The following is a 24,706-nucleotide window of genomic DNA, read 5'->3' on the forward strand; positions in this document are numbered from 1 at the left end:
AATTGATGGACAACCGGTTTGTTCTTCTCATCTAAACCACTTTCAACCTCTCCTTTGATTTCAGGGAATTCCCGGTTGGCCTGGGGAGACAGGAGTACGTGGAATGAATGGAGAGAAGGGGCCGATTGGAGTAGATGGACCACCTGGAGAACCTGGAATTCCAGGTCTTCCAGGATTCCCTGGTCTTCCTGGAGAAATTGGAATAACTGGAATCAAAGGAGTTATGGGAGAAGTTGGAGAGCCAGGGTCGCCTGGAATCCCTGGAGAAGAAGGAATTCAAGGGCCACCAGGGAAGCCAGGATATCAAGGACCGGTTGGGCCGATGGGTTATGAAGGGCCGTATGGGAATAGAGGGGAACCAGGTCAGTTGGACTTTTTAGTGCTTTGATTGTCAAAGTAATTGATTTCAGGTCCACCAGGTCCAATGGGTCGTCGTGGTGGTCCAGGTCTTGATTCTCACTACTGTCCGTGCCCGTCTCGAAAGATGTTTCTATCAATTTTAAGGGAGAAATCAAAGAAACAAATTTGATACTTTGGGAAATTCCCTTTTAATTATTTCTACATTTGAACTCTGTCTCTTCTCTCGTATATCCTTTTCAATGAATTTGTTTGTCCATTTCATTTCACACTTCTCAAGGTTATTTATCAGTGAAACTGTGTGTAAAAGGGCAAATAAAGAAGAGGGAATTGTGTGAAGTGCTTTTCTCTTTAAATTCGAACATTTCCATCTTTGATGAGCGGAGAGAATCAAAGTGTTTGTTTCCGGAAACGAACGGATTCTACGGAATGTGGATGGGATATTCAGGGTGGACTACAAATGAGAACTGTCAAAATAAGAACTGCTACAAATGAGAATCAGTTTAAAAATTAACTGTATAAATGAGAACAAGTGATATGAGAGTTGCTACAAATAAAAACTGATGATTTAAGAACTGCTACAAATGAAAGCTCAATTACGCTGCACTGTAAACGTCTCTTTTTTTTAACTCTTGTATAACAGTCTCATTTCTTGAATTCTCATTTGTAGCAGTTATTATACACATTTTCTCCTTTCTAGTGTCACCGAAATTATATTTATGAAAAAGTGGCTTTAGTAATTCGAAAAAACTTAGAATACCGTTCTCAGGGTTTCCCACTTGGTTAATCTAATGCGATCCGCTCTTAAAGGGACTTCTGTTCCTGAAAGTAGGTTTCACCGCCAGCAGTTTTTTGATCACGAATCTAACTAATTCTTAGCGTTTTCAAATGTCTAACTTTTATAATTTTCTCGAATAGAAACACACTGAAACATCGACCATAGTGGTTCAACAAGAGTTGTTCATATATTTCTCTGCCTAATCAAATCCAAATTCAGCATCATGTCTCGAAACAAAAATTCTAAGTACCAGAATCAACTCTCATCTACTGAAACAGATTGTTGATTAGTATTTTTCATTTACTCATCGAGCATTGAAAAACGAGAAGTAATCAGTTTTTGTGCTCCTCAAACTCAAAACTTTTCTTTGTCAAAATGTGTTGTGAATCCTTTAAAATAATTTTCTTTTATTGAAATGATTCATTCATCTTACAGAGAAAAAACTATTAATAATAACAATTTTTGAACCGTTCGATCCAGAATCTTCATAAAAATCGTGAGTTTTCCACCTACAAAAATCCGGTTTTCAAGTGAATATTCTCTTTTTTCTTTTTACATTTTATTATGTTCTGCAAAAAGTAGGGTAAGCAAATGCTCCTCCGTCTTCTCCTCCGCACACGTTTTCCTTTTGAATCTGAGGATTTGTCCAGTTTTTAACAAAAAAGAAGGAGAGAAACAGAATTCCTTCTCCGGAACGATGAAGACGTCGAAAAAAGAGAAGCGTGGCACTCATCGCTCAAAAAACAGTTCGGATTCTCCATTTCGCTTCGTCCGTTCTTTTATTCATTTCCTTACGTTTGACCTGCACTGAACTGTACTTGGTTACTAGGTCACTCTCTCTTATTCGGAAGCACCAAGTATAGAATATCCATCATTTCGTTTCGAGAATTCCGTCAGCGAAACCATTTCTGATTTCTCTTTCCGTTGTTTTGTTTGAACGGATGAGTAAAAGGAAGAAAAGAGAAACCGTTTCCTGTCATTATATAATTCTTCTTCTACTTTTCTCTTTGTTCCCTCCTCAACTCAACAAAAAACGGTACGTTACTTCCCTTATATTCTTCTAACTCCAATCCAGGATTTCACTGTTTTCTCACAAGACAAACAGATGAAGCTTCTGAAAACAAGTCTAGATACTGAGTTTAGAAAAAGTTCTTTGACTCGTTTTCATTATGAAGTCAAGCAAGTACCGTATTCTCGTTTTCACTGTTTACCGGCTCTGAAAGTGCGTCACGGTGTCGTGAGATGCTTCCAACTTTTTTCAAGAATATTTTGTACCTTGATTTTTTTAAATGTGAAGTAACTGTCCAGGAACTGAAAAGTGATTGTGAATGTCAGTTTTCTAAACTTCTCAACTTCACTGACAATACATTCTTAGAAACGTGTAACACCTTCTTCCCAAAAAAACAAAGTTTGATGTAAATGAGGTTCTGAGAAAGTAATCAACTTTCTCTATTTAAGCCTTTTCATCTCTGAAGTTTAATTAGAATTTGAAGGTCATTTGTATAAAAGAACAGTTCTCAGAAGAATGAGAAGTTCAAAGTTTCCAATCTTCATGAGAAACCGTATTCTCCACTCAGCTCCTTGTTCAGTTTCAAATCTCACAACGCATTCGAAATTACACCTTCTTTTCCTCCTTCACACCCCACCTAATCCGATATCCTTCATTTATTTCCATTCCCAAATGACACCTTTCTGTCCTCTTCACAAGTGCTCATTTGGTTTGTAGCGGTGTACCTGAAAGAAGGCAATACGAGAGAGAAAGAAAGAGAGCCTTCACAGGGAGGGGTCGTCATTCCGCAACATTCATTATTATGCTCACCAAGGGGGTCACCTTCCTTTTGACCTCTTCTACCATATTCTAATGAGCATTTCAAGGGGACAGACCAGGTGAAAAGAGGGAGGACCGTACGGGGGGACAGAATATCTGTCGTCATGAAGCATGTTTCTATTCGATTGACTGATGAGAGAGCACCTGGTGGCATGCAACGATTTATTCCTTTTGACATTTTATAGGTAAACGTTCCAATTGGTTCTCAGATTGGTCCCTCAGTAAGAATTTCTATCTTATCGTTGCTTGAATTTCTGGAAAAAATGAGTAGTGTGTTACGGTAATTTCAATGTGAACTTCAAGGTTTTTTATGAATAGCTGAATTATAACTGATATTTTCTTGCTCAAACATATGGCTATCGTCACTATTTTAAGTTAGAACTTTCGAGCCTGACCTTCTTCAATTTGAGATTTGACTTCCTTGACTCCCTTGAAAACAGTTATAGCAGGATCTTAAGTTACAACTAATTAATGGAAATCTTTAATCTCTGTATAGACTCCAAAACAAAAAACTTCACTTATTTTCTCAGTTCCTATCTTTATGAATCTGACCTACCTTTTATTTTTCCAAAACCCAAAAAGAAACCCAAATGAATGTCAACTTAACAACCTTGACTCCAATCTCAGCACACCCCGTAAACTTCGAAACCTTCTTCTCTCTCTCATCCATTTTTATAACTGACTGTTCTCCCGCTCAAGAATTACATAAAATTACTTGCCACCCGTGTTCGGTCACTGATTTTTTTCATCCGTCCGATCGCCGCCATCATTGCGATTCGGAATTCAAACGTCGTGTTTTTTTCCCGGGGTGGTGGCCTCCTGAAGAAGAAGAGAGCCTGCTGCCAGCCGTGTACCGTAATTAGACAACCTTCCTTCCCTTTTCGTTTCTTTTTTTCCCGATTGTGACATTCTAATTGTTGATGTCAAGGTATGTGTCTCTGTTTCACCTTCATGTGCCCCCTTGTCATGATCATTTTGTCATTTTCCCCTGTTTTCCCTCAAGTCCGTTTCCCTTCTTCGGATGTTCTTCAAATATTTGGAGTGTTCTGTCCCATAACAAAAGGTATTTTATTGTAATCATCAAGATCCCAGCCCGAGAATTACGACACGTTGTTACAGTAATCTCTTTCTCCGTTATACAAATTGTAAATGTGTTCGAAAAGGGCGGGAGAATAAGGAAACTAAGAAGAAGAATAGAATGGTATTATCACCATATTCTGATATGTTTGAATTTGTTCCATTCGATTCATTCAAAGTGATTAAATACTGACCCACATTTTCCACTTTCTCGACTCAAAAAGCAAGGACGTTCTAATTATGAACAGACACATTTTATGTACTTTTAATAGATGTTAAAAAACAGAGTTTTCGTTTACAATTTTATATTCATTGGATTACCAACCTCTACGTGGAAAAACGAATTCATGCGGTTCGAAGTTTGAGTTTTGTTATCAAAAAACAATAGTTTGTCATTAGGGTTTCCGAGTGAGTGTGACTGAAATGCTCAATTATCCAATGCATAGCTGATTTTTTAAACTCTTGATTTCAGATGAACTTTGAACGGACCGTTCTATGTAATTCGATGCGTTGGTTTTTGATTTTCCAATTGGCTCCAGACTCCAGACTTGATTCCTCTCTATCCCTAAACCAAAAAATTCTCAACCTCTATAGAAATCAAGTCTAACATACACTTCGAATGACATCATTCCAATCATACTGTATAACCTTCAAAAAAGTGGCTCTTATTTATATAAAACAATACACTTTCGGTATACGGACCCTCTAATTCATCTCTCTATTGTTTCCATTTTCTCACCTCTTCTTTCACGCTCCAATTCTCATTCCCATGGATGCTCTCTTCCACTCTAACCGGCAATCTTGCCCCCACCTACGAACTTTTTATTCTTCTCGAAAAGTCTTCCAGTTACCTAATTCTCATGTCCTTCTCCTTCCCCCACATAACACTCATCTTGACCTACCATTTCTGGGTACTACGCCGCTTCTCTCGGGATTTCTGAACGGGTGTTCTATTTTCGAAAAGTTCGAGTCAATTATACGGTATGTACAAGTAAAGACTCTTTTTGAGGCAAGACACGAACCAATTAAATGATGTGTGAATGCCCCAGAATCCTCTTCTTCTTCTTCCGAATATGTCGTCTTCGACACGCCTCGCTTCCTTTCTTATTCGTTTCAATGGGGTTTTGACCTTGTCGGGAGCATCATCTTCCCGCCTCTTTTCTGTATTGTTTGTGTCGCCAATTTGCATGTTTTCAACGCACTTTCTTCGAGACATCTCTTCTTCTTCTACTACTACTTCTATGTTAACTTTCCTATTAACATTTCACCATTTTCAGAATGACATCAATGAATTACCTATTGCTCATGCTAGCTCTTATCCATAATGCTCAATCGATTGTAGATTTTGATAACCATATATCAGGTATTACGGTCTTCTTTTCGAATCTTCTGAATCTTCATATTTTCAGATGAACCAGAAGTATCATGTCAAAGTGGTTTCATGTCATTGAAAGTGAATACAGAAAAGAGTCCGCCAGCCCATGTATTCGTCAAAGGTCACTACAGAAAGGTACATATTTTCCATAGTTTTTTTCCCTGTCCAGCGTGGTTTCTCTCCAAAACGCGTAATTACAAAATGTCCTTTCCGCCAACATCGTTTGTGTCAAATTGAGTGTTTTTTTCTTGCAGGAAGGCTGCTCGTTTTCAAATACCGCCAATGCCACATTCGATTTCTCCAAGTGTGACGTAATGAGACAACGAGAGGTATGTTTTGGATTGGGATAATGAGTACTGATATCTGAAATTATGAAATTTCAGGCGAATCCAAAAGGAATGGCATACTCTGCTACCGTAGTCGTTCAACTTCATCCACTATTCACAACAAAAGTCGACAGAGCCTATAAACTTCGTTGTTTCTACAAAGAAGCCGAGAAATCAGTTGGGGCTGAGATTTCTGTTAGGTATGATTTTATGATTCTAACCGTAAAATATTTAACGATTCTGTTGACTCCCAAGGACAATTCGAATCATAATAAATTCGAATGAAACCAATAATATTTCAGTGATCCAACACCGACTCAATTAGAAGATGAATCTCCTCAACCAACGTGCTCATACACAATCCATAAAGAGTCCCCAAACGGTCCAATTGCAAAATTTGCTCAGCTGGGAGATGTTCTTTATCACGTGTGGGAATGTGATTCAGAAACATATCAAATGGAAGTTTATAATTGTGACGTCATCGGAGGAGAAGAGTACAGTAAGAAAGTGATTGGAGAGAATGGATGTTCTGAGGACATCTATATCATGCCGAATCTCATCTATAATGAAAATAGAACGAAAGCTTTTGTCAACTCGAATGCTTTCAATTTTCCCGATCAGAACAGTGTGAGAATCAGCTGCAAAATCAGTGTTTGTGCTACATTGAGTGGAACATGCCATCAGGTATGTAATCGAATCTCAGTAATTTTATAACAAATCAAAGATTTTTCAGCCCAAATGTGACGCATCTGCTACTTCAATCGATGAAGTATCACCAACTGATAGAGAATTGGCAAGAGATGAACTCATTACAACACAGATGCCAACATCTTCTCAATCTTCAACAACTCCTTCAACGACTACATCCCCGTCAACCACCACCACGTCTTCAACCACAACTACATCCACGACAACGACTACAACAGAAGTGCCAACAACTACAATCACTCAAGTTCTCGATCCAACAACTACAGTAACCCTTCCAACGGATTTCCCAACTCCGGATTCAATCTTCCGATTACTGAAATCTCCAAGAAAGAATACAAGTGTTATCGAGGACGAAGAGGGATCTGGAATTGAAATTACCGAAGCTTCGTCTCCACGTGCCGAAGCACAACATATGACGTCTTCTGAAGAACCAAGAACAACAAAAAGAGAAATCAAGAGAAGAGATGCAATGGATGTTGATGTCTCTTCTGATATCACAATCTTGGACAGTGCTTTCGGTAAGACATTGGAAGAATTGATCATTCCTTTCAACTCATCAATTTCAGCCTCTGATCTACCCTCTCCTCAAGAACAATCTGGAAAGGAAGAAGTCCCAATGAAAGCAGTCTGTCTACCGTATACAGTCCTTTGGCTTCTTCTCGGAATCATCATTTTCGCAGTCTCAATCACATTCGGAGCTCTCTGCTACTCAGCAAGAAAGAGTCCACGGTTTCAAGTCCTCCCATAATTTGTTCTCTCCATATAGTTCTCTCTTTTTCTAATTTCATTTATCCTCAGAAGACTTTTCCGTTGCGTGTACATTCCCCCACATTTCCTTCTCTCTTTAAACAAATGCTTTATTTCATTTCAGCCTTACATATTTTCTTTTTTTTTTTCAAAATGGGTTCTTCTTAATTATATTCAGAACAATTCTATTAATTTTAATATCTCTTCAAACTTTTCTTTTTATCTTTGTTTCATAATTTGTGATTTTTAATTTTTCTAACTAGGGAAGGCCCTCGAGTCAAAGTGGAGTTATGGGACGTGACCTATATCATTTGAAAGCTGAGAAAACGCTGATTTCAAATATATATTCAGTTTTTGCCCTCGAGGCCTGGTATTCGAGAAAAACGAGGTCAAAGTTTGGACCCACTGACAAGTCATTACCTTTCCGACATGTGTAAAATATCGGCAGCGTGGTGTAGGCGGGTACTTTTTAAACAATTTGTTTTTCATAAATTTTCAAAAATTTGTCCATCATTTGATGGTCGAACAGTGGTGAAGTACTCGGAAAATTTTTCTCGTCTTTTTTGTTTCAAATAGTTTATATTTTCACATGAAAATCAATTAAACATTATCCAAATCTTGAAAAAGTGAGACAGACTTGGTCACAGAATCATAAAAGTTCATTACAAAAAATGCAAAAAAACTTTGGCGTGGTCGGGGACCAAACCCACACCCTTCTCCATGCCGCACTGCCTCACTACCGCCTACACCACGCTGCCGATATTTTACACATGTCGGAAAGGTAATGACTTGTCAGTGGGTCCAAACTTTGACCTCGTTTTTCTCGAATACCAGGCCTCGAGGGCAAAAACTGAATATATATTTCAAATCAGCGTTTTCTCAGCTTTCAAATGATATAGGTCACGTCCCATAACTCCACTTTGACTCGAGGGCCTTCCCTAGTAAGTTTTCATTTGATTAAATAACTCCGTGCCAATTTCAGTGTGTTCCCAACTGAAAAAAAGAATTTTGTTTTTTCGTAATTCTTGATATTATTCACGTGACAAATCAAAAAAATCCTTTAAAAACTATCCACATCATCTTCGATTTGAACAGAAATCACGTGAAAACTGAACATCCATTATACCATATCCAAATGCTGAAAACTATCGTTTCTTTTTTATGCATAGTGTAATAAGCAGCTGAGTTTTAAGGTTATATTCAACCACTCTCCATTTCAGTACCTTATCCTCAGAATTCTCAACTCAATGCATTTTGAATCAATCTGGAAAAGATCGGTGTCTTTCGAGTATTTGTTTTTCTCATTTTCATAAAACTTCTGAAGGAGACGTCGAACGATTCGATTGTGATGAAGAACCATTCAAAATAAATAAATCTTCTTGTTTGGAGCTTCTGAAGAAACATGAAACATCTTCGATTTGTATTGGAGAAGGTGATTTTGAATTTTAAAAAAGTAATCTGGATGATCGATTTCCCAGGAAATGAAACTCATTGTTGTTGTATCTCTTCGAATCCGGCTCAAATTTGTGCATCCGAAAAAAGGAATACTGCAGAATTGACCCAATTATGGACGGTAAAACAAGTATTATACCTGATATTTGGACATATTGGACTAGCTGGAATTGCCCTTTTACTCGTGTATTTCTATATGAAGACTGTGGAAATGTGGCCAATTGACAATATTGTGATACCGGAAGAGAGCCGAATTACTACTATTTTATTGGCAAAAGTACGATTTTCAGAGATATTTTTATAGTTTGAATCCATAATTTCAGTCATTATTTCTCGTTCTTTCACTAATGGTAATCTACTTTCCATTCCGAAAGGTTTGTATGAATCATCCGAAAGGAGTCTACACTACTCCAAGATACTTTCTGTATCAGGTATGCCAATCTGAACTTGTCTTCAAAAATCTCATCTTGTTTTCAGATATTCGAAGCTGGAATCGGTCCGTCTCTCTACTTTTCTTTTCCTTTGGTTTTCTTCCTTTTTGATTTTTCTCTTTACATTCATGTTGTAAGTTAGAGAAAATTTGCCGACCGAACACAGCGACTCAGAAGAAAATTTTTTTTTTTAAAGAAAAAAAAATTCCAGAAATCTGTGAAATTCATCAATAAATCAGGTGCACTTGCGTTGTCAATTTTCAAATTAGTCACAGTTCCTCTATTCGTTTACGAATGTTTCTTGGCGACTTTCGATTTATGGCAAAGAGATCACGAGCCGGGATACTGTAGATTTAATGAAGCAATTTGGCAGTTTATGGTTTGAGATAGAGCGCTCTTGAAATGAATCTGGTAGTAATTTCAGCTATCACACTTCTTTATTTTCGGATATCATATTCTAATTATCATCCAAACTGTTCTTGTGACTCGAATGAAAATCGATATTGAATTCTTCCAACGAAGCAGTCGAGAGACTCAAAGCCACGTAGCAACAGTTTTGAGTTCTCAAACTGGAGAGACACGAATCGAAAGTGAATTCAGTGAAATGGTTTATATTCATCCGAGAGTGAGAATTACAGTTGAAAACTTATTATGAATTGAAAAGAATTTCAGCCATTCCATGTACCACGACTTGGAATAAATGTGCTGAATGTGAAGAACAATCGGAATAATGAATGGCTTGCTTTGAGGTTCTTTCTTTTTCTTATTACTTCTGAAATTTATTTTCAGAGCTCTTCTCTCAACAACTGGATTCTACAAACTGTATCCATCAAAGTTTTTGATTCCTCCAGGAAAAGAAATTTCGGTTTTTTTAATCTTTCCCACCTTTTTTTTAACAAACCTATTTCAGATTGAAGTGGAACAATGCACGAGAGCAGATTCTCCCACTGCGAACCACAATATTCTTATTGAATGGTTCTCACTCGGTTCGAGTCCACCGTGCACTGATCTTCAACGCCTTTGGAGTAAACCGTACCTGGTTCCCCAATCTCATTGGCAATATTTTGTTCTTCCGGTTTTTGTTGATGATCTTACGATCACTAATAGTTCGACTGTTATGTCTAATTTGGAGTAAAACTTTACTATCAAGTTGTAACACAGATCGATTTGTGGGTTAATGATATAAGTTTTGGGAATTAATCACACGAAAGACCTGAAATGAGAATGACGAGGACAAATGAAGAGGACATTGATAAAACAACGGAGTAATCACAAACAAAAACACGTAGAGTAAAGTATGTACAATTAAAACATGCAATATATAATTATTAAAAGCTATGCGAATGAAACTACAGATCGAAGAAAGCAACAATGATACATCCATTAATCATCTCTGAAAAAAAGTAAATTCAATTTTCTAAGTTTCATGATATTCTCTTACTTAAATGAGAGCAGATCGTACATTATACTGTCACAGGAAACAACGTCGAAGAATGTCATGACGAGATATGAGCTAGTCATTGCTTGAACTTGTTCCTGAAAGGTAAATTTGAGATGAAAAACGATACCGATTCGAACAAACCGTAATATAACTCATACTGAGGAGTAGCTGCCCGACTCGAATTGCGGGATCTTCATCGCCCCGTTCTTCTACAACTCTATGAAGTGCTTGAACTATTGCATCTCTTTGACGAGCACAAATGGCACGACCATCGTCAAGTAATCGATAGTTACCTGGAATATAAAATTACAAATTGGCTAAAAATTTATTTTAAAAACTAACTGATTTGCCAAATAATGAGAGCTTTCAGTAGAGTATACTCTTCGAATGAAACTTCCAAACGAGCAAATGGTAGTGCCAGATCGAAATATTGTTTCAGTTTCAGTGGCATCAGAGTTCTAAGAATAAATTTTATTATATTTCGACATCAATGAGCCACTCTTACTTATATTTTTCATGCTCTTGAGTCGATTCAAAATTAGCCTCGGCACCTGGTTCATCTCCACCGATCGGAACTGGATTCATTTTGATAAAGTCTCCATTGAACAGTATGAGATGTTCGTTTTCAATGCCAACTCTGATGAATGCAAACTATCGTTAGAAGATTATCTATTCTCTTCTCACCTATACGTGTAATAAGCGGAAGCGAGCATTGAATCTACAGCACAAGCCATCCGATACACAACATTTTTGTCATTCTTCGCAAGTGCTTGGAATTCAGGAAACTGATTTACATAATCCAGAATCATGACGAAATCGTGTTTGACGAATCCACAAAATGTTTTGTAATTAAATGGTTTCAGTTGATGCCGTTCGTATGGCTGAAATTCAAGAGAATTGAATAAAAAAGTTGATGAAAAGACCCACACATTCACAGGTTGTATCGAAAACGTCGCGAATCTGAGTGTCTGTGTACATAATTTTTCTCCTGTCATTCAAAGATGCTTCCGTTCTCACATAATGATCAACCAAATCGAACAACTTGTTGTCATCGTCCACAATTCGGTAATATTGAACATTAGAATGCTGAATAACTCCTGCATGACTGGTACTCGCTTGTTGTGGATCAAATGGAGGAGAATGAGATACTGCACGATGCGAAGATACCATTACAGTAGCCGGTGTTAGAAGGACTGATGGAGTGGACGGAAGTGGAGGTGGAGGTGATAAAGATATCCGTGTAGTCATATCGAGTGGTTGGGATGATGATGAGATATCAGGGGAGAGATACGATTCAGGTATAACGTCCGTGGGCTCCATCTTTGGGCTTCCATCTGCAAATGATCGTTAAAAGCATTGTGTTCGGAATGGTTGAACACTAACCAAGCGCGTTTGTGTAGGAATTCACATATTCATCATACGTATTTTCGATGTTTCCATTCTCATTCTTCGACACAACCAATCCTTTGGACCGCCGTTTTGCCACTCTCGTTTCCTCTTTTTTCGCTTGCACCACTGCAAATCAACAAATTACCAACTGTTTTCTGTACCTCGATCTTGTCGACCGGAACATGTGACAAGTGGCCTTGTGGCAATGATCACTCACGTTCTCTGCGCATTCCAGCTTCTAAACATTTTATAAAACGACAATGACGGCAGAGCATTCGGAGTTCAAAGTGAATTTTACAAGGAGTTGAATCATCTCCTGATCCTATACATTCGTATGTCATTGACATTGCAACACTTCGGCGAAAGAACGCGGCACATGCCTACAAAGAGAAATGAATACATAAACTTTCTACAGAAAATTGTGAGTTTTTATAAGAAGTCCTCTGACATTATGTCCGCACAATAGTTGCATGTTATCAACTCAATATTCCGGAGGTCTTAAGTTCGTGACGTTGAATGTACTTTTCATTTTCGCATCTTTCTTAACATACTTGCAGCACACTAACACACAACAATCACTATCAGTAACTTTTCTGTTGTTTATTCGTCTTCTTTAGCAGTTTTATCATACAAAACTTGATCAAAATTGTGCCAACATTTGAATAAAGCTAATGTTCACTAGCGTGTCCAATCATTCGATATAGATGAAAATATCTTCTGAGATGATAACTACGCGTAAAACTACGGGTAAGAAAGACAGACACAGGTCTATAGTGATGTTTCATCGGAACTAGCGGCCAGTATTTGGAAACAGAAACAAAGACAAACTATACATTCAACTGGAGTATACTATAATTGACTACAAAACTTAAATTACAGCTATGAAACCACGTGGTGAAAACAAATGTTCGGACTTCGGGAATCTTGATGGTCAGAAATCTGCTCACCTTACAAGATCGGCCACCGAAGTGCAGAGTATTAGCAGTCGGAGATGCGCACACGTGGCAACAAAGACTGCTCGATGTGGGCGACGGCATTACATGTGTAGATTTTGGGAGGATTGGCGGAGTTTGTACAGTTGGCGGAAGTTGCTCTGGTTCGAGTTGTGGTGACAAGGAGTTTTCTTTCCAAATGCAAAAATCTATATCGAATGATGGTTGGAAATGTCGATCTTGCGATGAAGACCAATCGGTGTCGTCAAGAGACTCTGGAGACGAAACGTCTTCAAAAGAACTTTTAAAATAATCAGTTTGTGGATAGGAATATTCATATAGTAGGTCCGCTGACATGTTCGAAGAGAATAGAAATGAATGTGGTAGTTTATGAGGGGAATAGGGAGGGCAGAGAAAGAGATGGTAGAGATGAAAAAGGAGAGAAAAGGTTACCACTGATAAGAAGAAAAGGCAAGAAAGGGCTAATTGAAGAAGAAGAGAAGACGATGTGATCGTAGAACGGGATAAAGATAGGAGGATATCAAAAGAACTGGAGAGGTACTATAAACGACCCGCTGTTGAAGGTTGAATGGTAGATTATAAGATAGTTTCCAATTATGGCTTACATGGATAGTTACCCAAACATAAAAACGTTCAGGACAGACAAAGAAGGTGACGAGATGGCATTCAAACAAAGAAATTTCTATCCAAAAACTGTTTATTTGTACAGGGGAAACTAAATAGACTAAATTCTAGAAAAAAAAAGAATGAAGGTTTCATGAAAAGATAGTAAATTAAATCTGTCCGATTCAATCAAAATCTATGCTTGGAAGTATTGATAACACTATGAAAGGCGTTATGAAAGCCAGAAAAATAACAATTTTCGCAAGTACCAAATTCAGTTTCTGACTATTTTCAATCAATTTCTTTTTTTCAAATTCGCTGGAATGGAAACACGATTTGAACTAATTGAAATCGTGATTGGAAAAGAACTTGGGAAGAAAATAAACACATTAAATCGAAGGTTTTTTTTTGACATAGGGAATATTGAAAATCTGGAAACATCCTCTGAAATGCTGTATTTTCCGAGTTAGACCAAACGAACACCTATTTGGATATTAAGTTTTAAATCGAGTTCACAGAGATTAATAATGAAGAAATGTCGAAATAGAGGTAAAGTTTTTGGAAGAGAGTTAGAGAAATGTTAGAGAGTTGATGGGAGAAAAGGAGGACACAGGAGGTATCGGAGATTGCGCGGCGGTTGGATTAGAGAGAATTAGAGATAGAAGAACATAGTAATAGTATATTTGAACTAAATGTGGCTTCGCTGAGGTGCTAATCTTTTAAACTTTTATGAGAGGCGAAGAGAAGAAGCTATATTTTACTATGTCACTGATTCTTCGATAATTCAATAGTTCTCACTTTTTTTTGGATGTATTAGTAGTTAGCAAATGCATTAAATCATTGGCTAGTAGATCATGTAAGCTGAACTTATTAATTCAATTCGCTTCGTTCTAACCATATTATCAGCATTTTTATACTATTTCCACCATACAAAGTCATCCCATTTTGCGGGAACAAAACGGGAACAAAAAATATGTTCGAATGTCATCATTTTCAGAATTCTTTATTCAGATTTAACGTCAGAAACTAGAAAACCGGGTTAATTTTAAAACTCTGTCACTCAGCCTGCCAGGCGAATCGATAAGAATTGTTCATAAAACACGAATCAATGCTGATAACACAAAGTTATGGAAATAATGATTTTTCTCAGAAACGCAGTTAGTGACTTAGTCAATGATATTTAAAGGAAATAAGCATTAGAACTCGCTGAAAACAAAGTGTTTTTTAAACTCTGATATTCGCCAGGTGGTCATTAACTGTTATTTTAGCTTCATATAAACGAACAAACATACGAAAAATCTGAATGAGAAAAATGCTTACTAACCAAATTTATTTTATTGAAAACGGAAAGAGAAAAATGTGACACGATTGGAATGGAACAAGTGGGAGATTTGGAAAGAACCGAGACGTTTTTGGTCAAGAAAAGACTAATGGGGAACAGTAAATTCTACACTATTTTTAACATTATTACTAACAAATTTCACACAGTCAAATACGAGAACGAAGTCAAACTAGACAGCGTAGGGTTGCGGTAAATGGACAGAAAATGCACGGGATCGCCAAGCAATGCCGCTTCGAAGCTAATTCAGAAGTCACCATCATCCATTTCCATTGCCATATCATCTAAATCATCGGAGTCAGTGCCTGCGATTCTGAGATCAATTGGTCCGAACGGAGTGATTTGGATTGCTTTCAGTTCACGCTCTTTCAGCAATTCTGTAAACAACGCGTATGGAAAAATATGGAATTGAGCCAGAATTGCTTCTATAGGATGATCTCACTCACCAAGAACAACATAAAAACTTCTGGCAGCTTCACGACAAGTCGCACCTTCCGGTAACACATTTTCCAGTTGGAAGCTATATGGACTCACATTCTCACATTCGCTGAAAAATATGAAATTATTTTTCAATTTTCTCAAGTAACAGCAAAGAAAGATCAGAAGAAATGAGTTATTTTTAAAGCTGAAAACAGCGTCAAGGCTCCGCATAAAAACAGTTCGGAAACCATCAGTTCCTAATTTATGATGTTCTTACCGAAGCAAAGCCTCACGAATCATTGTTGGTGTTTTATCATCCGAATGAGATCTGAAATCTTACTATTCCCAAGTTCTTGATTGATTAATAACTCACATTGGCTCAAACGAAATCGGCGATTTGAAATTCCAGTTATCTTCCTGTAGTGGAATATTATCCGTGAGCCGCGGGGAGATAGGATCAACAATTGGATCAATTAGAGGCTCAAACAAGTCTTCTCTTCTGGGTCTTTCGATTTCCATCGGCATTTCAAAGTCGTCAATACGTCGAAGTGGTGACATCCTGAAAATATGTATGTTCAATAATGATTACAGAAGTTGTTCTTTTTGAAGAAAAAAGTCTTATAAATTTTTTTAATTTGGCCATGTCCTTACATTGGACTCGCATCCTTTAACGGAGTTTGTGCGAACTTCAATTGCGATAGATCAATCGGTTCCAAATCATCGAAATTTTGATTTTTCGAGCGTTGTTGAAGAGTTTCGTCTTCTTCTTCGTCATCGGGTTCCTCTAATGATATAACAGTTCCGATTGATGGATTGAACTTGTGTTGCACCACTTTGAATAATGGCCACAAGTTCTTGTCGCAATCTGAAACGAAGAATGAAATCAATCAAGTCCTTGGGAAAATAGGGTCAATGACTACAGTCCTCTGTCTCCTATTTTTCGAGATTCCAAGAGTGAGAGATTAAATATTGACTTCATTATACCTACTTTTGCGAAGGGATAATGGAACTGGACTCATCATCTCCTTGACACTCATTTTCTGTTGTTTCACCAGCAATGGAACATGAGAGGAATAGTGTAGACTTGAGAAGTTTTCCATCATGTCGTGCATTTCTCTCTGAAATAATCTAGTATTAAAGTGAAACACAATTATTTTTTGCTTGCCAATGGAATTTTATGTCTTATTCCTTCGTCCTGAGCAGCATCTGATTCAGAAGAAATAGCAGTCTGATTTTTCTGGGCACTGCGTGGTGGTCTTGGTGCTCTTGGAAATGTATCGATGTCCAATGGATCCAAGAGAATTGGCTCTGAGATCATTCGTGGCACCTCCATTGGTTGCAGTGGAACGTCCATTTCGGCACTCTGGAATCAAATAATGAAATGAACTAAGGAAGAATCAGCAAATCAGCGCCAAGACAGAAGTGAATTATTAAATAACATTTTTTTAATTAAGTATTTTTAGCGCCAACGTTTAGAGGATAAATCGTAATAGATTAAGGTAGAATAGATCAAAACTTTAACATGTCACTCGAAAACTCTTTCTGTGCAAAGCTGGAAATACTGCTGAATGAAATATTCTGTTGATTTTTTATTAACTAACAATTCCATGATGTCTCGCATCTTCCATCTCATCTTCCATACTTCTCCTCTGGCCACCTTCATTCAATAGCGGAAGCCGGCCATAAAGAAGAATGTCAGCCAACTCAGGAGCAGGATCAAAAATTTCCTCTGAAAACAATTCACTTCAACAATACTTAACTTTCCATTTAAAACCTTGTGTACGATCATTTTTATTTGGAGTCCGTTGCTGGGAACTTATGAACTCGTCTGTTGGACGCTGAAACTCAAAATCATCCGTTGGACGCTGAAGCTCGGAGTCAATTGGATTTGGCTGAGATGAAGCATCGAAAGCAATGTCAAGTGGATTTCGAGCATTAGAAGAAGACGCGCACCGATCCAGGAAGGTTCTAGAATACATATTGTTTTAAAGGTTTTTCATTCATTCATCAGCTCACAGATCAAGAGTCGTGTTACGATTTTCTGAGTCGAGCATTCCATATAACATCTCGAACTGTTCCATAGTTGGTGGAACAAGGTCATCTTCCACACAGATATCATCTTCTCTTTGCATAGCAAATACATCTGGCATTGTGATATTTTGTTTCAGTGCTATGCTCTGCAATGTTTTTGAAACTGAGGTGAAAAACTGAACAGAATTCTGATAAAATCTCTCACAATTGGGGTAGGACTAGCCAGCAAATAATCGTCTTCTGCCACTGCTTTCGACCTCCTTTTTTTCTTCGGAGTTGTAAAATCGTCTTCAAATCCGCTCTGCATTTGTTCAAAAGTTTTTTTTCGTCTTTCTTCCTCCTCTGCAAGATAGGATGTGAATGCAACAACCTCGCGGGCTCGTACTGCATCTACTGGAAAAAGACTATATTAATGAACAGAAAAGAGAAATCAGAATTCGTACATAGAAGTCTTGCGACCTGCTGGCTCAGAACAAGAGTATTTCCATAAATCAAATTACAGGCAACTGTAAATGATCGTTTTTGATGATTCTGTAGAATCCACGTGATTATTTTGCAAGCTCCGTTCACATCGTGTCGCAAACACTCACGACTTGATGAATTCCTTTTTTTCTGTGATCCGAAAACTATACCTCTGTAAACGAACGAAATTAATACTGAAGAGAGCTGGACGTCTACTCACAGTAGGAATTTAACGACGGCTTCGTCGGATGCTCGTAGCGGTACATCAAAGCTAATTACCATTATTTCACTGAAACAATTTTTTCGAAAAAAAATCTGTAAATTGCCCGATTCCCAGAGAAAGAAAGCCAACACAGAAAAAAAAATTTAAAGGCGCATCGTGTCGCGTCGAGACCCAATGGCTACCGTAGTTTATTTAAAGGCACGTTCTGAAATAGAGAACGATCGTAACAAACCACGACAATATTTGGCGGCAATTGTTTCTCGTTTCGCAATTGTTTCTGGATTCTCATTGCATACGTTTGATATTGATCGCTATCACCGTTGTTAACATCTGTTGGATTTTTGTATAAATATGCTCTTTTCTTTTTTCAAATAGTTATCGTCGGCATTTATTAATTGAGAAAGCCTCTTCTTCTGTAGAAAAAAAATAGCTGCACTCTGTCTTTTGCCATCATCTGATTGGCTGTACGTTAATTTACCATCACTTTTAATTTTTCCCATCAAACCTAATTAATATAGCTCATCGCCAAATTTACTTTTTTCAGTTATCTCAAACAACATGGCGGAATTATCCAGAATGGTGAGTATATTCTGCGTTCAGCGTGGTAATGATGTATGATGACCATTGTCATAATTGGTGAATGCCTGTAGGAAGATTGCAATCGCGCTCTTACGGACATAAGCGGGAAACGGCAGTTTTTGAATATGTTTCAACCCAACTTCACGCTAAATACCGATCTAAATATTAAAGTTTTCAAATATTGATTTTTAGGATTTTACAATGTCGACAAGAAAAAAGGTGTCTGAGACAACGTCGAATCTTCGTGTTGCTGTTCGAGTCAGGTAATATTTCAGCGTAAGAACAACTACCATTTCTCATAATTTCAGGCCTATGAATGGCACCGAACGGAGCGAGAAATGTTCGACCATTGTTAAAGTGGACAAAGGAAAAAGCTCCATCGACCTGAAATCAAAACCGTTTGGTCCGTTCTTCAGAGTGTATGATACCGATACTACACAAGCGGATATCTACGCTGACCTTGTATCCTCGCAAATCAAAAAAGTCATAGCAGGATTTAACTGCACTGTTTTTGCGTAAGTCTCATTCCCTGACCAGCAAAAGCTTGAATAGTTTGTTTCAGCTATGGACAAACAGGAACAGGAAAAACGTTCACTATGGAGGGAGGACGTACTGATGCGAAAAGTTCTCAAGACGACCCATCCACAGGAATCATCCCACGCGCTGTTGAAGACATCTTTGAACAGCTGGAAACGTCTGGATGCGAAGAGTATTCACTTCGAGTCAGCTACGTGGAGCTTTACAATGAAGAACTCTTTGATCTCTTGGCTTCTTCCGAAAGCGACGATCGTGAACGCCTCCGTATCTTTGACGACCCACATAAGAAAGGTGTCATCGTGTCAGGCGTTGAAGAAGTACCTGTTCGGAATCGGTCAGACGTGTTCAAGCTGCTACAACTGGGCGCGGAGAAGCGGAGAACTGCGGCGACTTTGATGAACATGCACAGTAGCAGATCGCACAGTTTGTTCATGGTCAATGTAGTCGTTCGAGAAAACACGAACACTGGAGAAGAGCTCGTAAAGCAAGGAAAACTGAACCTTGTCGATTTGGCTGGATCAGAGAACATTGGCAGATCGGGAGCACAAGGAAATCGAGCAAAAGAAGCCGGATCCATCAATCAGTCATTACTGACTCTTGGAAGAGTTATCCGTTCCTTGACTACAAACGCTCAACACGTGCCATACAGAGAGTCGAAATTGACTCGTCTTTTACAAGACAGTCTCGGTGGATCCACGATCACTTCACTGATTGCCACTCTCTCTCCATCCAGTTCAAACTTTGAAGAAAGCCAAAGCACGCTTGAATATGCAATGAGAGCTGCAAATATCAAGAACAAGCCAGTCTGCAACACAAAAGTATCGAAAAAGACTATTCTCAAGGAGTTTGCCGATGAGATTGAGAAGTTGAGACGTGATTTGAGGGCAGCTAGAGAAAAGAACGGAGTATTCATCAGTCAAGAATCTCATGAAGAATACCAACGAAACGCAGAAAAAGTCAACGAACTCGAGGAACAGTTGCTTTGTGAGGTGGACAGATTGCGCAAGCTGATGGAAGACATGACATACATGGATGAGCAGTATCAGCAGTTATATGAGAGGAAAGGAGCACTGGAGAAGCGATTGGAAGAGCGCATACGTGAATGTGCTGTGAAGTCAAAGGAGCTGGCCGATACGAATGATGTACTCAATAAGCATATCGAAGCTATCGGATTGATGCATACAGCATCACTAAAGTCATTCAAACAGCTAGTTCAAGCTCAAGAGGCTGCTGACGAAATGAAAACTGATCTCGGTGCATTTTGGCGGAAGGTCGATGAGATGGCAGTTGCAGATGATCTTCACAAAGAAATGATTGAAACATTGACCAGAAAGGTAAGTATGAGACCGTGTTGTTTTTAACTTATCTTTGCTTTTTTTCAGATGAACTCCTTCATCCAGTCGACTTCAGAACAAGTAGAAGCGTTAACCTCTGATGGAAAGGATGCAACGGCGAAAATTGTGGAAAACGTCGATCCTCATGTGTCGACAATAGAAGCCATTTCCCAAAGCATCAACAAGAGTGTTGGTGAAATGAGGTCCACGACCAGTAGCGCATTCCGAAAAGGCACCGAGATCGAGAATGAAGCCGTTGAGAAGATCAATGAAATTGCTCAAGAAAACCTGGAGAAATGGAATGCGGTATTGAAATCTTCTTCTGAATACTATAAGGCTCATTCTGCTAGAAGCGAAGAGTTTAGTAAACAGCTGACTGATAAGCTTGATGAAATAAAGAAGCAAATATCTGATTTTGCTGAAGATTTCCGTCCGTTACTCGCTGAAATCCGGAACACTACAAGTGTAAATCTCGAAAAACGAACTGAGCAAGACACCGCCATCACGAATGATGTCAAAACGACATGCCTGAATGTAACAGAAGGTGTGAGAGCCCTACTATTGCAGTTGGAGCAGTTGTCGGTGAGAATCGAAGATAATCACGAAGAGTAAGTTTATAAGAATAAAGTCGTGAAACTGTTCTTGCTTTTCAGACAGCTCATTATCGATCAGAACAACCAAGAGTCAGTCCTTTCCACAATAAACACGGCCGAAAATGTAGTTCAGTCGGTTGAAGATATGATTGAAGAGCAGTGTGATACAAAAGAAATTGACGAGAAAGCGCAGAGTGATCTACAGGGCATCGATTTGGACTACGAAACGACCATCCAGGAAGCTAAAGAAAAGTCTTTAGAAGGAGCGGAAGAAATGAAGAAGGTCACGAGGGGACTACTGGATAAAACGGAGGCAAATCGCAAGGAGGCAACATGTGCAGTAGATTCCATTCTTACGAGAATCTCTGTTGACAGTGAGACGTGTCAGACGACGGGAGAAGCAGTTAAAAAGTCCTGCGACGAATCATCAGAAAACATAGTATGTTTTCGAAACAAAAACTTACAGTAATAGTTATTTTTCAGTCGTCGATGCTCCAAAAATTCGGAGAATCATCTAAGAAGGCGACAGAAGTGGCACTGGAAGCCATTTCAAAGATCGAGATCAAGTTCGTCGATCCTTCGGGTAATCCATTTTCTTGTTTTCTATATGCAATACTCTCAATTTCAGTGAATGTACCACCACGCATTGTTCCTACGTATCCAGACAGCACTGAATTGAAAAGTCCACCGGAGCCGGAAGAACTTCTAGGATCGGAAGAAGACGACGACAAATTGGTGGAGGGAGAAGAACTAGCCAAGAAAAAACGCCGGGTGACATCATTCGTCCGTCGTGACAGCCTTCTGGATACGACTAATATCTTCCTGAGCCCCTCTACCATTCAGAAAAGGAGAGAAGCCACAATTGACGAAGAGGAAGACTTCGAGAATTAACTCGGTTATTTTAATTCATTTTATTCTCCATGTGTAATAGTTCGTATTACTTTACTCGCATATATTAATTGTATCAATGTCATATCTGTGACATTCATTTTTCTTCATACCCCGCTTGGTTTGTTTCTGTATTATAAGAGAGAAAAATTATTAAGTAAAGTTATTCGAATGTTGTGGAAGTGTTCTCATAAATTTAGTTAAAACATTTCAATTGTTAAAACTTTCAAAGGACCGTTTGGGAAATTTGAAAGTGCTGGATTTTTATATTTTTGTAATGGGGTTGTTCGAAATACTGTTGCATTCTGCACTTGATGAGTTCGGAAAAATTTCATTAAAGCTAAACTGAATGAATTGAATCTGACAATAAATCAACCAAGTGAAATAAACAAACAATTATTTTATGGAACAAGAAAAGTGAGATGGGAAATCTCAGAGAATGGAGAACATAGGAAAGAAAAAGATATGAACAGATATACACAGAAGCAAAATGAAAACATTTACATTTTTGTTAGAACTCGAAAATACACATTTTTTATCTCCAAAGCGTACATGTTTTTTGACGATCGCAAGCCAAAAGACCTCTTCCTGACGGGTTCCACGACAGTGACATGATTTGGTTGGAACTGAAAATCATTACATACTGATACATTCATAATGATCGAACACTTACTCTTCCCTTGCCGTTTTGACGACCTTTTCGAGTTTTGTTGTCTTTGTATTCCAAATATAAACCGACGAATTAGAAGATCCAGCTAACACATACTCTCCAGTTGATGAAAATATTGCTCGTGTATTGTCACAACTCGTTTTGTACTGTTCCGCAGAATACAAATGAATTATTCCATAATTCCGAACGTCAATCAATGAAAGAGTATCGTCTCGAGATGATGCAAGAATTTGTAGTCCGTCTATGGAAACATCGAGTGAGCTGACTTTTTGACCGAGTTCTATTGAATAAGTTGGATCTGATGAACGTGAATCCCAGAATCGCACCTGCAGTAGAATAAATGTTGATAGTTCCAAACGAAAGTATGAATTACCTTCTTATCAAAATGAGAAGAAATGAAACTTGATTGAGAAACTCCACATCTGGCTACAATATCGAATACGGTTGATCCGACAAGGTATGATCTGATACAACGAATACTACTTATATCCCATTGTTTGATAGTGCGATCTGTCGAACCCGAAATCACATTGTGTGATTGGAATAATCTGAAAATTAACTTTTTTCTATCTTATATCACAAAAGATCAATTTACCTTGCAGATGAAACCTTGTCTGTGTGACCAGAGAATGTACTCAAAAGTCTTTGTGAATCGACATTCCACAATCTGCAGGTTTTATCGTTGCTCGATGCGAGGACTACGTGACGTTGAGCATCATAATCCAATCGATTAACAGGTCCCATACAACCAGTTAATGTGGATACTTTAGAAGCTTCTGTTTTATTGGGTGATACTCTCCAAACTCGAACTTTTGCATCGCTACCAGCAGTTGCAAACATATCATCTGACATCCATTCAATATCATGTACTTCTCCTTCATGTGCAGCCATTTTGAATTTTACTTCTGACGGGAGAACATCGGTCATCATGAATTCATCGGCATCTGGTGAATTTCCAAATGTCGCCGAAGCTCGCTCATCACCAAGATTCAAATCAGCCGTGGCTCTGGCAATTTGTTCCCGTATCCGTAACTGTGCACGCTCTTCTTGCAACACAATTTCAGCATTCATTAATTCTGCTGATTTCTCTTGAAGTTCTCGGATTTTGTTCAATAACTGGAACCTCTCGCTGTCTAACTGAGTTTTCTTTTCAGTCAAAAATGTACATGTAGCAACGAGAGCAACTCGTTCTGTGTTGATCGCATTGTTTTTCTCTTTGAGATCAGCTAGTTCCTCCTGCAACAATCAGTACAATATTTTCAACAAATTATAAAAAACAAACCTCAAGAATTCTATTTTTCTCTAGGAGAGCATCAACTTCTTTTCTAAGTTTTTCTTTTTGCGACAATACGAGAGAATAACGAGCTTCACTGTCTGATAGTTTTCGATTCGCATCGATTAAATCTTGATCATTCTTGCTTTTCATTCTGTAAACATTCGCCATTTCCTCTTTCATCAGTGCTAATCGATCATTTGCGGTTCCGTTCGATTGCTCATTGCCAACAGAAATCGATCGAGATCTGTGTGATTGCTGTAGTTGTTCGTCCAGTTTGTAATAATTATTAAGCATTGATTTTATGTTTTTCTGTTGTCGCTCTCGTTTGTTTAATCGACTGAGAATCTCCAAACGTAATTTTCTCCATTCATCTACCACATCGGCCATTTTCTGAAAATAATCTAGTGTTTTTATTATCCAAATGGGGTTGAATGGAAGAAAAGAACAAAATTATGATACTCCAATGCTTGAAATAAAAAGTATAACCTTATTTTAAAAGAAACAAATGACTTTCTCATTATAAAAAAAACTACAGAATGCGCCAAACGTGACGTTTGCGTACTTCTCGATGCACCGTCAACGAGTAATGCGCCATGGGGATGAAGAAGAAAAAGAAGAAGAAGAGAAGAAGAAGAAGAAGAAGAAAAGGACCACTTTAGCAGGTTGCAGGAAGAGATAATCCGGGGAAATTAAACTTGTTTCGAAGATTTGAATAATTAACTGAAGATGGGAAATATGGAATTTGACATCTGCAAGAAACTTTGGTGTAAACAAATTTAGGAAAATCGGAAATACAAAAAAAGTTATAAAGTTACCTCAATACTGAATTGAGCTCATATTGAAATAAACTGATACAATTCGAAGATAATTTAACACATAAGTCTCATTT

The 24,706-nt window shown here is 38.1% G+C and overlaps 7 protein-coding genes across 7 annotated transcripts; 3 read left to right on the forward strand and 4 right to left on the reverse strand.

Annotated features, from left to right (window-relative positions):
* Positions 1 to 5,318: 5,318 nt before the first annotated feature.
* On the forward strand, positions 5,319 to 7,197 carry GCK72_006252 (uncharacterized protein; the record flags this gene model as incomplete). Its single annotated transcript, XM_003113399.2, has 7 exons — positions 5,319 to 5,403; positions 5,450 to 5,550; positions 5,670 to 5,744; positions 5,799 to 5,941; positions 6,044 to 6,425; positions 6,475 to 6,967; positions 7,016 to 7,197. The coding sequence occupies 7 exons, from the start codon at positions 5,319 to 5,321 to the stop codon at positions 7,195 to 7,197; spliced, it is 1,461 nt and encodes a 486-aa protein (XP_003113447.2).
* A 1,134-nt stretch (positions 7,198 to 8,331) lies between these two features.
* GCK72_006253 (uncharacterized protein) lies at positions 8,332 to 10,214 on the forward strand (the record flags this gene model as incomplete). Its single annotated transcript, XM_053725542.1, has 8 exons — positions 8,332 to 8,366; positions 8,417 to 8,628; positions 8,675 to 8,925; positions 8,972 to 9,079; positions 9,126 to 9,212; positions 9,291 to 9,458; positions 9,504 to 9,704; positions 9,990 to 10,214. 8 exons carry the CDS (start codon positions 8,332 to 8,334, stop codon positions 10,212 to 10,214), a joined length of 1,287 nt encoding a protein of 428 aa, XP_053589736.1.
* A 302-nt stretch (positions 10,215 to 10,516) lies between these two features.
* GCK72_006254 (uncharacterized protein) lies at positions 10,517 to 13,198 on the reverse strand (the record flags this gene model as incomplete). Its single annotated transcript, XM_003113744.2, has 9 exons — positions 10,517 to 10,615; positions 10,662 to 10,813; positions 10,863 to 10,978; positions 11,026 to 11,157; positions 11,205 to 11,401; positions 11,448 to 11,854; positions 11,904 to 12,035; positions 12,127 to 12,289; positions 12,857 to 13,198. 9 exons carry the CDS (start codon positions 13,196 to 13,198, stop codon positions 10,517 to 10,519), a joined length of 1,740 nt encoding a protein of 579 aa, XP_003113792.2.
* Positions 13,199 to 15,050: 1,852 nt separating this feature from the next.
* GCK72_006255 (uncharacterized protein) lies at positions 15,051 to 16,336 on the reverse strand (the record flags this gene model as incomplete). The annotated part of the gene is made up of 6 exons (XM_053725543.1): positions 15,051 to 15,181; positions 15,251 to 15,351; positions 15,502 to 15,552; positions 15,598 to 15,783; positions 15,876 to 16,089; positions 16,213 to 16,336. The coding sequence occupies 6 exons, from the start codon at positions 16,334 to 16,336 to the stop codon at positions 15,051 to 15,053; spliced, it is 807 nt and encodes a 268-aa protein (XP_053589737.1).
* Positions 16,337 to 16,374: 38 nt separating this feature from the next.
* Positions 16,375 to 17,999, reverse strand: GCK72_006256 (uncharacterized protein; the record flags this gene model as incomplete). The annotated part of the gene is made up of 7 exons (XM_053725544.1): positions 16,375 to 16,587; positions 16,826 to 16,953; positions 16,999 to 17,192; positions 17,241 to 17,401; positions 17,461 to 17,648; positions 17,699 to 17,889; positions 17,938 to 17,999. 7 exons carry the CDS (start codon positions 17,997 to 17,999, stop codon positions 16,375 to 16,377), a joined length of 1,137 nt encoding a protein of 378 aa, XP_053589738.1.
* A 721-nt stretch (positions 18,000 to 18,720) lies between these two features.
* GCK72_006257 (uncharacterized protein) lies at positions 18,721 to 21,874 on the forward strand (the record flags this gene model as incomplete). The annotated part of the gene is made up of 7 exons (XM_053725545.1): positions 18,721 to 18,782; positions 18,828 to 19,034; positions 19,082 to 20,390; positions 20,439 to 20,998; positions 21,044 to 21,422; positions 21,467 to 21,566; positions 21,612 to 21,874. 7 exons carry the CDS (start codon positions 18,721 to 18,723, stop codon positions 21,872 to 21,874), a joined length of 2,880 nt encoding a protein of 959 aa, XP_053589739.1.
* Positions 21,875 to 22,406: 532 nt separating this feature from the next.
* On the reverse strand, positions 22,407 to 24,204 carry GCK72_006258 (uncharacterized protein; the record flags this gene model as incomplete). The annotated part of the gene is made up of 5 exons (XM_003113867.2): positions 22,407 to 22,497; positions 22,545 to 22,867; positions 22,915 to 23,089; positions 23,137 to 23,777; positions 23,824 to 24,204. The coding sequence occupies 5 exons, from the start codon at positions 24,202 to 24,204 to the stop codon at positions 22,407 to 22,409; spliced, it is 1,611 nt and encodes a 536-aa protein (XP_003113915.1).
* Positions 24,205 to 24,706: the final 502 nt, after the last annotated feature.

Source organism: Caenorhabditis remanei, chromosome II, assembly GCF_010183535.1.
Source record: "Caenorhabditis remanei strain PX506 chromosome II, whole genome shotgun sequence".
Classification (NCBI taxonomy): domain Eukaryota; kingdom Metazoa; phylum Nematoda; class Chromadorea; order Rhabditida; family Rhabditidae; genus Caenorhabditis; species Caenorhabditis remanei.